The following is a 12752-nucleotide window of genomic DNA, read 5'->3' as shown; positions in this document are numbered from 1 at the left end:
ATGTGAAAGAAATTTAAGTAACTTCAATAGCAAAAAAGAAAAAAAAAAAAAAAAGATATTTTGCTCCTGACACATATGGGATTAGTTGCAATGCTCCAAAACACTTAATCAATATCACCTCTATAATATTTCAGTTGAAAGAGCACTTTTTATTATTATTCTCTTGGATCTAATGCTCATCAATGGTCCAAAATTTTAAAGTTAAATCAACCAATAATAGTTGGGAAATGGAGGAAAAGGGCAAAGTCTCAAGAAATTCTTCTCATAAAAATTCGTCATGAGATAGTTCAATGATGGTTCAATAATGTAATCAAATATACAAATGTATAATCAGAATTAAATGTTAAGTGATGAGGATGTTTTATTCTTTTTAATATTTTATTTATTTATTTGACAGGCAGAGATCACAAGTAGGGGGAGAGGCAGGCAGAGAGAGAGGAGAAAGCAGGCTCCCTGCTGAGCAGAGAGACCGAGGTGGGGCTCGATCCCAGGACCTTGGGATCATGACCTGAGCCGAAGGCAGAGGCTTTAACCCACTGAGCCACCCAGGCGCCCCGAGGATGTTTTATTCTTAACATTAAGTTTTTACTTTACCAACTCAATACACATAACCGATCTGCAAATTTTCCCACATACAGCTGGAAAGTAGTTTTTCCAAAGTAAAATGAGTGATAAAAAAAAAAAAAGAAAACTCTGCTGAAACAAAATTAATTTCCTCTCTCTTACAAAACCAAAAAATTTCAAAACTGTTATGAGCTATCTACTCCTAACATGTTTAAAGTCTATTATATTGAGAAGCATGGACTACTGCTTAATTAGAAAGTAGTAATTAGAAAGCCTTTAGTCTGTTTCTGCTCCTTCACAGGAGACAGTGCTTGCTAAAACAAGTCCAGAAGGAAACATTAAAAAGAGTAACTGTGACTGCCTCTGGAAAGAGGGTGGTTAAAGACAGGGATGAAAAGTAAGAGCTTTTCTCTACATACTCTTTTTTGCTTTTTGATTTATGTACCTTCGGTACCCAAATAGCTGTTTAATTAAATAGGGTTATTATATTAAAAAGACTTCAGTTTTTAAAAAGCACACCACAGTAATACCAGAGGAAGGTGATTATTCACTTTCTTTCTCAAGAGGTCTCTCAGAATCAAACTGAAGATTATACATTTCTGCACAAAATGTAAAACAGGGGGTTTCTTCTATTCAAAGGAAAATAATTTTGGTTTTAATTGTTTTAAAGACTATCCTTAAACTGAACTTGAAAACAGTTACCTACAAGCCTTCATTTGGAGGCTAAAAACAGTCAGTTTATCGAGTCTGATTTGATTTTGTATAATGGGGATTTTCCAAAGGGTTTCTGTATTCTAGGACTACAGCTGTCCTTTAAAATAACTATTTACTCAGCAGCATTGTGTGTGATGGCCAAATACAAAACAGAATCTCTAAGACCAGCCACATGAGACTTCTGCAATAATTCAGGAGAGTGAGAAATGAATAGTGCAGACAACACAATTATAGACCCACAAAATATGTAAGTGATCCTAAGAGAATCCAAGGGAAACCCTACAGAACAATCAAAGATGATACCAGAAGCCTGGGTGACTTGGGCAGATACGGTATTACTAATAAATGACAAGAAATTCTGTACTGACTTGAATCATCGCAACAAGTATGTTAGCATACTAACAGACACCATTAATTTTAAAAATAAAGACTAAGATTTTTAAAGATCATTACTGTTTTGGCAATGGTGCCAAGAAGCAGCACTCTAATATTCTGTAGCCGGGAAAATAAACTATTATAAACTATTCCGGAGAGCAATTTGGCAACATGCTTAAAACCATGCATAACCTTCAAGCCATTAACTTCAACTATAGGTATTTATTAAAGCACAGGAAAAACACTAGAAAAGTAAACCCCCAAATTTTAATGGTGCTATCCTACCCACTCTCACGTTATGAGTTTATAAACCAAGTTATTTTCTTTCTGGTTGGTGTGTGTGTGTGTGAGAGAGAGAGAGAGAGAGACCACGCACATCCGTGCTCAATTTCTCCAAACTTTCCTTACAATGAATACATACGGTTTTTGTTTTTAAAAAATTGTATTTTAGCACATTACTATAGTCCCATATGAAACTAGCTGGGGACAGGTATAAAGGTATAGAAGACACTAAGAAAACAACATTCATCATTAATCATCAGGATACAATGAATATTTGTGGTGTTTAAGTACTATTTGGAATAAAACAAAAGCCTTAAAATATTGTGCCAAAATACAGCTGATGAATTCAGACTCAAAGAGTAAAAAAGTTCTATATTTTGACTAAGTTAATACTGAGTTACCACTCTTGCTGAATCAATTTTTTCTCCTCTATTTTTGGGCTTGGTGCCAACATTAGCAAAAATACAGGGTACTGCTCTTGCATACGCTAGTGTCCATTTCAGCTCTTTCAGTTTTAACAAAACAAGAACAGTTTGTCACCATATAGATGGAGACGTACATTACACTGTACTTTTTGCTCTTAAATCTAACCTTTACAAGATACAATCATTTTACAAAATGATCTTCTACAGTTTATGGGAAAAAATAAAGTTACTTTCTCTTTAGGTATATTTTCTCATTCATTGCCAAAGGAAATAATATCCAAGTACCATAATTTCAGTATTTTACAAAAGAAAAATTATGAACTAATCTCCAAGAGAAAAGCAAATGCAACCAAGCTTTCGTGTAAGTGCTGAAATCAGAAGCTTTCATCTAAGGAACTATGGTAGACGTGGTAAAGTACAAGTGAGAGTATTTGACCACAAAATAAGACCTGGCAAAGACCCCAAACAAAGGCTAATGCTTTGTAAAAGCTTGTTTCCCCAGTATCAAAGCTAGGACTGACCTAAAAGTCCAGAAAAATGCTAGGAAGACTTAAGATCCCTGGTGTTACTCAGCAAAACTCTGGAAATCTCGGATATTAAACTGAAGATCAGAATTTATAATACACAGGAGCTAGCTGAACCCAAAGGTGACAAGAAAAGAAACCTGTAAATACTGTGCACCCATACCCTTTAATATCAAAATAGGCATGTGAAGAGTACATGTGCCATTTCATCTGGGCCAGATAAGCTACAACTGAAGTTAAAAAAAATTTTTTTAAAGATTTTATTTATTTATTAGACAGAGAGAGAAATCACAAACAGGCAGAGAGGCAGGCAGAGAGAGAGAAGGGGGAAGCAGGCTCCCTGCTGAGCAGAGAGCCGGATGCGGGACTTGATCCCAGGACTCTGAGATCATGACCTGAGCTGAAGGCAGCGGCTTAACCCACTGAGCCACCCAGGCGCCCCTGAAGTTAAAATTTTTCACTATCTTCCATTTACTTGGTAAAGCATTGAGTTCGGAATCCCACTGTCACTATTAAAATCAATACCAACTACTAAACCTGTTACTACAATAATTAAACATCAATAAAAATAATGCATATTAAACTTCTATTCATTATAGCAGGAATGGCATGCATTATCCTCATACTAAAGAAGAAACTAAGGCCCAGAGATGCTAACTGACTTATTAAATCATCTCCCCCATGAGAAATACCACATATGCTATGCTCCTTAAGTTATCCCAAGATAGCTACAAGAAACAACATTAATACAGTTCATCATCACTGATGTATACGCCATAAACACAGGAAGCACAATCAGAAAGCTTTCTCAAGAAGGCAACAGATTTCAACAAGACCTCTGACCTTAAGGAAAAGGAACAAAGTCCAGGATGTCTCCAGGGTTTTATGAATCTTAAAAGCATCCTGAGAAGTGAGACAGACAGATTTGCCTATCCTAAGGCAAGTAAACTGACTTACTTAAAAATACCTACCGGTACTCCTCAATTCTCTTTAGCTTACCTCCTATTTTCTTCAATGTTGACTCCCCAATATCTTGTATCTGTGCAACCCAGTAGCTAAAAGTTGTCCTTTTCCAAATGAAAATATTTACTAAATTGATTTCTATTAACTACAAATCTTCTTCTCAAATATGACAGATTGTTAAATATAAAGATTCTGACATATTTGCTTACTTGCACATTTTAAAGTTTTAAGTCTGTAAGAGACCTAAGTTTTGGAAAATACACTTTCTGATGCTTGAACAAGAAACACTGGATTAATGCTTTTGTGAACACTACTTCTATTTCCCTTATCCTGACATTCATCAAATCACATAATCTATATGTATATGAGCTTCCCCATTTGTAAAATGAGGGATAATAATGGTTCCCTAATCAGAGTTGTTATATAGCTTCAGTGCTATAATACATATAAAGTATTTTGAATAGTACCTGGCACATAGTAAGAGCTAACATCTACTGAGTCCTTACAATGTATGAAGCAGTTACAGTAATAGACAGCAAAATGAATCAAAGACAGCAATTTGTGATTTGAGTCCGAACTCTAGAATAAATTCGCTTTATGCCCCTGAAAAGCCACTCAGCTTCTAGGAGTGACTGAATCATACATATAATCCAGCTAATAATCCAGTTCTATCAGCTTCTGGAGTTCCTAGGATATAATAACATATGGCAAATGTTTTTATCCACTTTTTAAAACTACTACTTACAATTGGTAACAACTTACTTGTCAAAACAAAAATATAACTAAGTGGTCAAAATTGAGACTGCATACTCAATTTAATCCTCATTCAGAGTGTACTTAGCCTCGTGTTAAAAATTAGCCTCATGTTAAAAATAATGCTAACAAGATTGCTTATCTGGTTTACCAACCATAGCAAATGAGAGGCTGGAAATAAAAGGGATAAAAGACAGGTGACATTATAGAAATAAACAGATGTAAACACCCAAAGAGATTCTCCAGGACTACTGTCCAATATGGGGCAATAAATTATGTTCTTAAAGATAATACTACAGCTTCAAAACACGGCTAAATCTGTGTCCAATATTCTCCGACTAAACAGGCAGTAATTTACATAACACACTTCAGAAAGATTTACAATTAAAATGGCTAAAATGTAAAAATTTTGGTGCTTGAAAGAATTTCAAGTTATCTGACTGAAACACCCACACATGTGAAGCAATTCTCTACTGAAGTCAGAAAGCTGAAAGAGGGAGCCAAGAGCCACATAATTTTTTTGTTGTTTAAACAATAAAAGGCCAAACTGTATTCTACTTGAGACTTGGGATTTTAGATGAGGGCTTCGATTCCATAAGTTACTATACAGTCTCTAGAACTTCGTGTTCTCGCTCTCTCTCTCACACACACACACACACACACACACACACACAAAATACACAGTGATATATGTCATAGCGTAGTATAAGCCCTTCACAAATTTGAATTATTCCTTTCAGTTCACGAAGCACTTCCACCAGTATTTTCTCATCAGCTCAGAATAATCACAAGGTAAGGCAGATAACATCTACCTTTAGAGCTGTTGTAAGAATCAGACATAATCTAACCTAACTTTCTTTCACAGGGTCTTGTAAACAGCAGGTGCTCAATTAACGTTAGTGATTTTTCTTATAGAACAGACACTGATGCTTAAAAAAAAAAGGAAAAAATTTGAGCGAATTTATAAAGCTCACTGGTCTCCCAGCCTCACTTCTTGTTTCTCACCAACACACCATTTCTACATAGCATTTACTGACCCAGTTTCCTCATGATTTATTTTCAAGAAAATTTCTTGTACCAAGAATTGTATTAAATCATTCACAGTATCTGAGTGCTTTCTATGTGTCAGTCACTGTTGAATATTGCAGTGAACAAACCTGACATTGGTCCTGCTCTCAGGAAGTTGATATTTTAGTGTGAGAAGACAAGCAACAAATAAGTAAGAGAATTTCAACAGTAACAAGGGCCTAACTGGGTGATAAAAGAGTCAATGAGCAGTTGGAACGTACTTGGGAGGTAACAGTGAATCACACCTAAATGACAAAGTATATGGAACTCTGACTTTTTCACTTATTAATAATAACATACTTTACCTTAAATCCAATAAAGGAGGAATGAGGTAGCTAACAATTGTAAACTATAAGATAACGTTTTACGTAAGGGGAAAAACAAAATTTAAAAGGAAATAAATTCAATGGTAATCAGTTTTAAGCACTGAACTGTGAAAGAGACAAGTATTTTACAATTTGGGGCACTGGGGTAGCACAGTGGATTAAGCATCCAACTCTTGGTTTTGGCTCACGTCGTGGTCTCTGGGTAGAGATCAAGCCTTGTGTCTGGCTCAAGTCTCAGTGCTCCCCCCCCAGTCTGTCCTTCTTCCTCCCCCTTGGGCCCCTTCCCCACGTTTGCTTGCGCACATGCACGCACACTTTCTCTAAAATAAATAAATAAAATCTTGTTAAAAAAATTTTACAATTTTGTCTTCAAATTATCATCTCAGTGAGAAAAGAAAAATAAACAGTAAACCATTAATGAACAGTCTATCATCATGTGCCAAGATGAGCGATACAAGCTGTCATCATTAGAAGTTCAAACAAAGGAAGAAATCAATGTGGACCAGAATAATACTTCTCAAATATTAATATGCTATAAATCACCTGATATAGGAGATCAAGACAGGGGCCTAAGATTCTGAGATACTGAATTTCTAACAAGGTACCAGATGAGGCTAATTCCACTTGTCAGCTGACCCATGGTAAGATTCAAACTGATTTGGGAGAATGATATGGGTTTTTTTGTTTTGTTTTATTTTGTTTTAATGACATCGGTTTTACGTGAAAAGTTCAACAGGAAAGATTAGTTTGCTCTTTTCTTGGAACAATGAGATCACCTGAGTGCTAAGAAGAGCCACTCCTCCATTCCAAGAGGACAGATACACTGAGCACTGACTCCACACAGGAGTAAAAATCTCATTGGCAAGTCTAATGGAAGAGACAATTAAAAGATTCTGGGGAAATACCATTTCACACAGGAAAAACAAGCCATCTAATTGTCCATTAATGGTCAGATGAGGACTATTATGCCATATTCATACAATGAGGCACTCTATAGTAATGAAAAGGAATGAATTATAGCTACAGTCTAGAATGGACTAATCTCGAAAACAATGTGAGATATGCATTTATGACTCAAGACACAGGAGAACATGTACTACGATTTAATTCATATTTCGTTCATACTATTAATATAAACAGGCAAAACAAAACAAACTATTTAGAAATACTCTGTATGATAAAACTATAAAGAAAACCCAATCCCTGAACTAAAGCTCACAATAGTGATTACAGGGCGCAGATTAGGGATAGGAGGAAAGGATGAAAGAGGGGAAGCGGTTTCAAAGATACTCACAATGTTCTATTTCTCACGCTGAATGGCAGGTAACTCGTTTATTTTGTGATTACTTAAATTACGTATCGTAGATACTATTTTGCATATGTGATATATTCTGATATTCTGTATAGTTCTTTGCGAATGCTATCAATGATTTTTCTAAAACCTAAATCAGGGAATTATTGGTGATGGAGATTCTAACAACAGTGAGTTGAATAAAGAATGGAAAACCACAATTACAGACAATTCTTTAACTGTTAACTTCAAGAGGAAAAAAAGTGGCAACTAAGAATGGAACACAGAGCTATTAAGTGAAAAAGAGAACTAAACATCATAATATGGTTAAGTCCTGACAATGTTCACATGTTAAGCAGAAGATGATACTAAAGATACAAAAGATTTGGTGAAGCAGAACCAAAGGTAGGAAAGGAAAGGTTCGATACAAGAAGAAAAACAGGTCTCGGCCACTAATAAGATGCCAGGAACAAATGTGATTAAACATCAGACTAACCAAATAGTCCTGTGTTGCTGGAACGTATACTTCCTATGAGGCTTGGAAATAGCAGGAAGTTAAAATCTTGGTAGGCCTTGAATTCACTGCAACATCACTGTAAACATTTCAGGAAGGAAGTTAACAAGATCTAAACCTTCACAGTAAGTGAAATGTTTTAACTGAAGAATGAATAATAGACTGAACAGGGCTAAGAGAACAAATCAAGATACCATTAGAACAATCTATAAAAGATATCAGGACATGGAACTAGAAGCAGTACAAAAATGAAGGGCACCTGGGTGGATCAGTTATTAAGGGTCCAACTCTTGACTTCGGCTCAGGTCATTATCTTGGGGTCGTGGGATCAAGCCCCATGGCTGGCTTACACTCACTGGGGAGTCTCCTTCTCTCCCTCTCCTCCCGCCCTCCCACACACCCTGCTCATATCCCCCCAAAATAAATAAATAAATCTTTAAAAAAAAAAAAAAAGTTTTGTTCATTCATCTATTGTATATTTATTCTATATATTCTATATTTCTTCTATTTATCAGTTAAAAGGTTCTGCACTGAAAACATAACACGTGAAAAAGCACAGTCCCTTAACTGCCATCAGTAGCTTACATTCTGGTTTGGAGTCAAACAAAAAAACAAATAAGACAGTTACAGTCAGTGGAAAATGCTATGAAACAGAGTGGTATGATGGAGGATGATGGGGAGTGAGCTACATTAAACAGGGCTGGTAGGCAAAGCCTTTCTTAATATGGAGCATTTAAGCCAAGGACCTAAAGAATCAAAAGAAGCCACCAAGTAGGAAGAATACTTGAGTATTTTAAGAAGAGGAAACAACTAAAATACTTGTGAATGAAGCCTAGAATGAAGCAGGAGGTGAGTCTGGAGAAAGAGACAAGAGTCCCAGGACCTTAAGAAGATGGTAAGAAGTCTGTATTTTATTCCAAGAGGATATGGTTGATCGCACACAGATAGATGAGAAGCAGATGAATCTGATATATTTTGGAGGTGGAAACAATAGGATTTGGTGAGGGGGAAAATGTAGGTTACTGCCTAGGTTTTCTAACTTGTTCAAATGGTTAGATGGTAGTTCCATTTACTAAGACAGGAGAGCCTAAGGTAAGACCAAGGATGGGGAGAGAGGAAAGGGAAGATGGCAATAATCTTATTTTGGTCAAGTTAAATTTGAGATGCCTATAAGATACCCAAACAGCGATGTCAGGAAGGCAGGGGTATTTAAGAATTGCAAGCGAAAACCAAGTCTGACAAATAAAAACTAAAGATTATCAGAATATAAATAACATTTGGGGCGCCTGGGTGGCTCAGTGGGTTAAAGCCTCTGCCTTCGGCTCAGGTCATGATCCCGGGGTCCTGGGATCGAGCCCCGCATAGGGCTCTCTGCTCAGCAGGGAGCCTGCTTCCCCCTCTCTCTCTGCCTGCCTCTCTGCCTACTTGTGATCTGTCTGTCAAATAAATAAATAAAATCTTTAAAAAAAAAGAATATAAGTAACATTTAAAGCCATAAGAAAGGAACTTGAGAATCTACTACTGTAACTTCTTGTAACACCAATAACACTGAAGCAATTAAGATTAAATGGTAACTTACTATGTCTCAAACACTGTTCTAGTTATGACATATATGCAGCCAATTTCAATCCTCAAAACAACTAACATAAGTATAAAGAGATTAACTTAACTAATGTCATTCAGCTAATTTTAGAGATAGGACTCAAACCCAAGCAGCCTGGCTCCAGGAGTGTGCTTTTACCTACTTTTGTTATACCATGTAAAGCAGAGACCTGATAGAAGGATGCCTACACCCAAATCTCGAGGCACTCCAACATTCACAGAGAGGGAAAGGAGAAGCCCATATAAGAGATGTTTATTCCCACTACGTAGTTTCAGATAAATGCTGAACCAGCAGGCTCCGAAGTGGCTATAAAGTAAATCTCCACTTGGGAAGTTATGGATGTCAGGTCCCAGCTGAGAAGCAATGAAGTTGACCCATCTTCCAAAAGCCCGAGGTTCGCAGATCCTTCTCGACATCTCCTTCACCTATTTGTCCTCCTAAAGAGTCTTTCTCCAAATCCAGACATCTCAAAACAAGACCCCAGGAATCTGTCACACACCCCTAGCCTCTGTTCCCTGTCTCGGCCCTCAACCCCCCACCCCAACAGGTGGCAGAGAAAGCTGCTGCGCCTCCCAGCAAGAAGTGAAGATGAAAGAGAAAGATTTTAGGAGAAAACCTTGTCCCAGTCTCACCCGGCCCAGGGGGAGGCTGCCAAGCAGCGCTTCAGGCGGGACTGAACTAAGGACTGAGCTCCCCACGTGGGTCTGGGGAAACGGAACCCCACTCACCAAGCCATCTATCTGCACTTGCTTCACAGCCGAATCTCCGGACCCGCCTTTGCCTTTGCCTTTCCCCGCCGGGCCGGTGGTGGAGCTGGAAGAAGTGGCAGCAGAGCCTGTGCCTTCCTTGCGGGACGCCATCTTTTCAGCCAGACAGGAAAAAAGAGGAACGTGAGTGACCGGAAGCGGAAGTACGGGCTTTACGTGACGTCACGCACAGTCCAAGGGGCGGAGCTGGGAGGAAAAGCCGGAGCGGAGCTCCGCCCCGCATCTCCTTTCCAGCCTCGCCTTCTTCGCGGAGAAAATTCTTTGCGCATGTGCGTTTTGCCTTTGCGGCTTCTTTCTCGCAAAGGGTTTGAGACAAAATTAGACTTTTTAGAATATTTTCAACCATATGTTTAGTCAGTCGCCATTAGTCAGTTGACCATAGCAACATTATAGCTCTTGTTTATTGTAGCTTCTCACTTAAAAACGAGTTCACTTTTTTTTTTAAATCAATCCCCATTCCCAACCTAATAAACTATGAAGAGCTGTACAACTCCCTTCACACATACTTGGAAACTGAGATTTGTCCAACGTCATCCTGTTAATTAGCGGTGAGCTGGTATTGCAGTTTGTTTTAGGTAATTTTAGGTAGCAGTCTCTAACCACTTAGAATATACAGAAATTAATTAGAATATAGGAACTTTAATCAGAATAATGAAAATTAATAGTCCTTTGCTGCTATTGATTTCATAAAGAATTTACATGAGGAAAGTACTAAAGAAGCTATTTTATGTACCGTGTCCAAGGATAATGCAGAGCATACTCTTTAAAAATAATACTGATTGGGGGCGCCTGGGTGGCTCAGTGGATTAAGCCGCTGCCTTTGGCTCAGGTCATGATCTCAGTGTCCTGGGATCGAGCTCCGCATCGGGCTCTTTGCTTGGCGGGAGCCTTCTTCTCTCTTTTTCTGCCTGACTCTCCGCCTGCTTGTGATCTCTCTCTCTGTCAAATAAATAAATAAAATTTAAAAAAAAAAAAAGAAAAGAAAAGAAAATAACGCTGATTGGGGCGCCTGGATGGCTCAATGGGTTGAGGCCTCTGCTTTCAGCTCAGGTCATGATCTCAGGGTCCTGGGATCGAGCCCCACATCGGGCTCTCTGCTCTGCTGCTCCTCTCTGCCTCCTCTCTGCCTGTGTCTCTGCCTACTTGTGATCTCTGTCTGTCAAGTGAATAAAGAAAATCTTTAAAAAAAAATTGTGAGACACAGCTACATCAATGCTAAGAGAAAAGTTTATAGCTAAATGCATACAATATGAAAGAGGAACTATCTCCAATCAATAACCAAAGCTCCCTCCTCAAGATCTTAGAAAAATAAGAACCAAATATCTCTAAACCATACAGAAAAATTTAAATAACAGATTGTAGCAGAACACGGAATTTTCTATATTGATCACCCAAAGAAGGTTAGTCACAGTCATTAAATTGTATTTCTGCCTCCAAAAAAAGCAGTTTGATGTTGCAGGTACTAATGCCATTGTAGCTATTCATTTATAGGCCAAAATAAATTTACCCTGTGTTTGTAATAATGTTCTTCATTTTTTCTGTCACAGGAATGAAACTTTTTAGCATACTTCTACATTTGTTGAAAATATTTCAAATTTAGTCAGAGGCAAAATGAGAGAGGATGGTGAAGGCATTCCAAAGCAAGCTGTGGGCTGTGCCCATGGGTGACTACCACCTAGGGACAGGAAGCAAAGAATAGCTTGTCATACCTGAATGAAAAAATGAAAAAATAAACAGTCTGACCAGTTTTGCCTTTGTGGCATGTAACTCTACCCACTAGGAAAACACAACTCAGTGAATGTCAGACTGTGACCAGTCCAGCCACGCCTTAGAACCAGCCTGTGTTGGAACTGCCTTCCCTCACTTGGCTAAAGCTTACTTAAACCCCCTTTCAATGTAGTAAACTGAGAGTCAAGACTCCAACGGTGAGCCAAAAGGATTTTTTAAAATGTCACTTTCTTCTTATTTGGTATACAGATTAGCCAAAGCGTTTTTTAAAATATCAGTTTATTTCTATTTAGTTGTTGCCTGCTTCCAGATCTATATGGAAGGCAAGGTTCCTTTGGACATCTGATGAGTCTTGGGACCTGAGCTGAGCAGCGCTCTTGGTCAGGGAGTAGATAGGTATAGGATGGTCTCTGTGTCTATGTCTGCTCAGGGCTCACAGCTAACCTTTATAGGATCAACTTGGCATTTGTTCTTGCTTTTGAGGAAGGAAATGGGTAGAAAGTAATCTGATCTTACTATTTACTGTCCCTTTGGGAAGTAACTGTGTATTCATGACATAGAGCTAAGGGGTCCTCCTTCTCTAGTACCCCTTGGAAACAAAAGAAGCAAGGAAACTTTCCAAGCTTTCAGCATAAGATTCTGTAAGGGATATATGTTCTTACCTCTTCTATATAGGTTCTTTTCAAGCAAAGGAGCACAAAGATCTTTTCTTCTCTTGGGAAAGATATGTGATTATGTGATGGTTATGAGATCTCCAAAATATCAGATTATACCTTCCTTCTTTTAGGAGTCGCAAGTATCAGGGAATAGAGAGAAACAGGAAGCCTACCCTCCAACAACACTCATTCATGAGGA

General features: G+C 38.0%; 1 protein-coding gene across 1 annotated transcript in view; it reads right to left on the bottom strand.

The window, feature by feature from the left end:
* The window catches only part of EIF3H (eukaryotic translation initiation factor 3 subunit H), a 103755-nt gene extending 93457 nt beyond the window's left edge, over positions 1–10298 (bottom strand). Inside the window, exon 1 of the mRNA XM_044245061.1 lies at positions 10131–10298. Within this exon, the coding sequence (XP_044100996.1) occupies positions 10131–10262 (132 nt within the window). The 5' untranslated portion in view covers positions 10263–10298. The remainder of the gene's footprint in view (positions 1–10130) is intronic.
* Positions 10299–12752: the final 2454 nt, after the last annotated feature.

This window comes from Neovison vison, chromosome 4 (assembly GCF_020171115.1).
Source record: "Neovison vison isolate M4711 chromosome 4, ASM_NN_V1, whole genome shotgun sequence".
NCBI classification, from domain to species: Eukaryota; Metazoa; Chordata; class Mammalia; order Carnivora; family Mustelidae; genus Neogale; species Neogale vison.
Note: the sequence above shows the minus strand (reverse complement) of the source record. Positions and strands in the feature narration are given on the sequence as shown.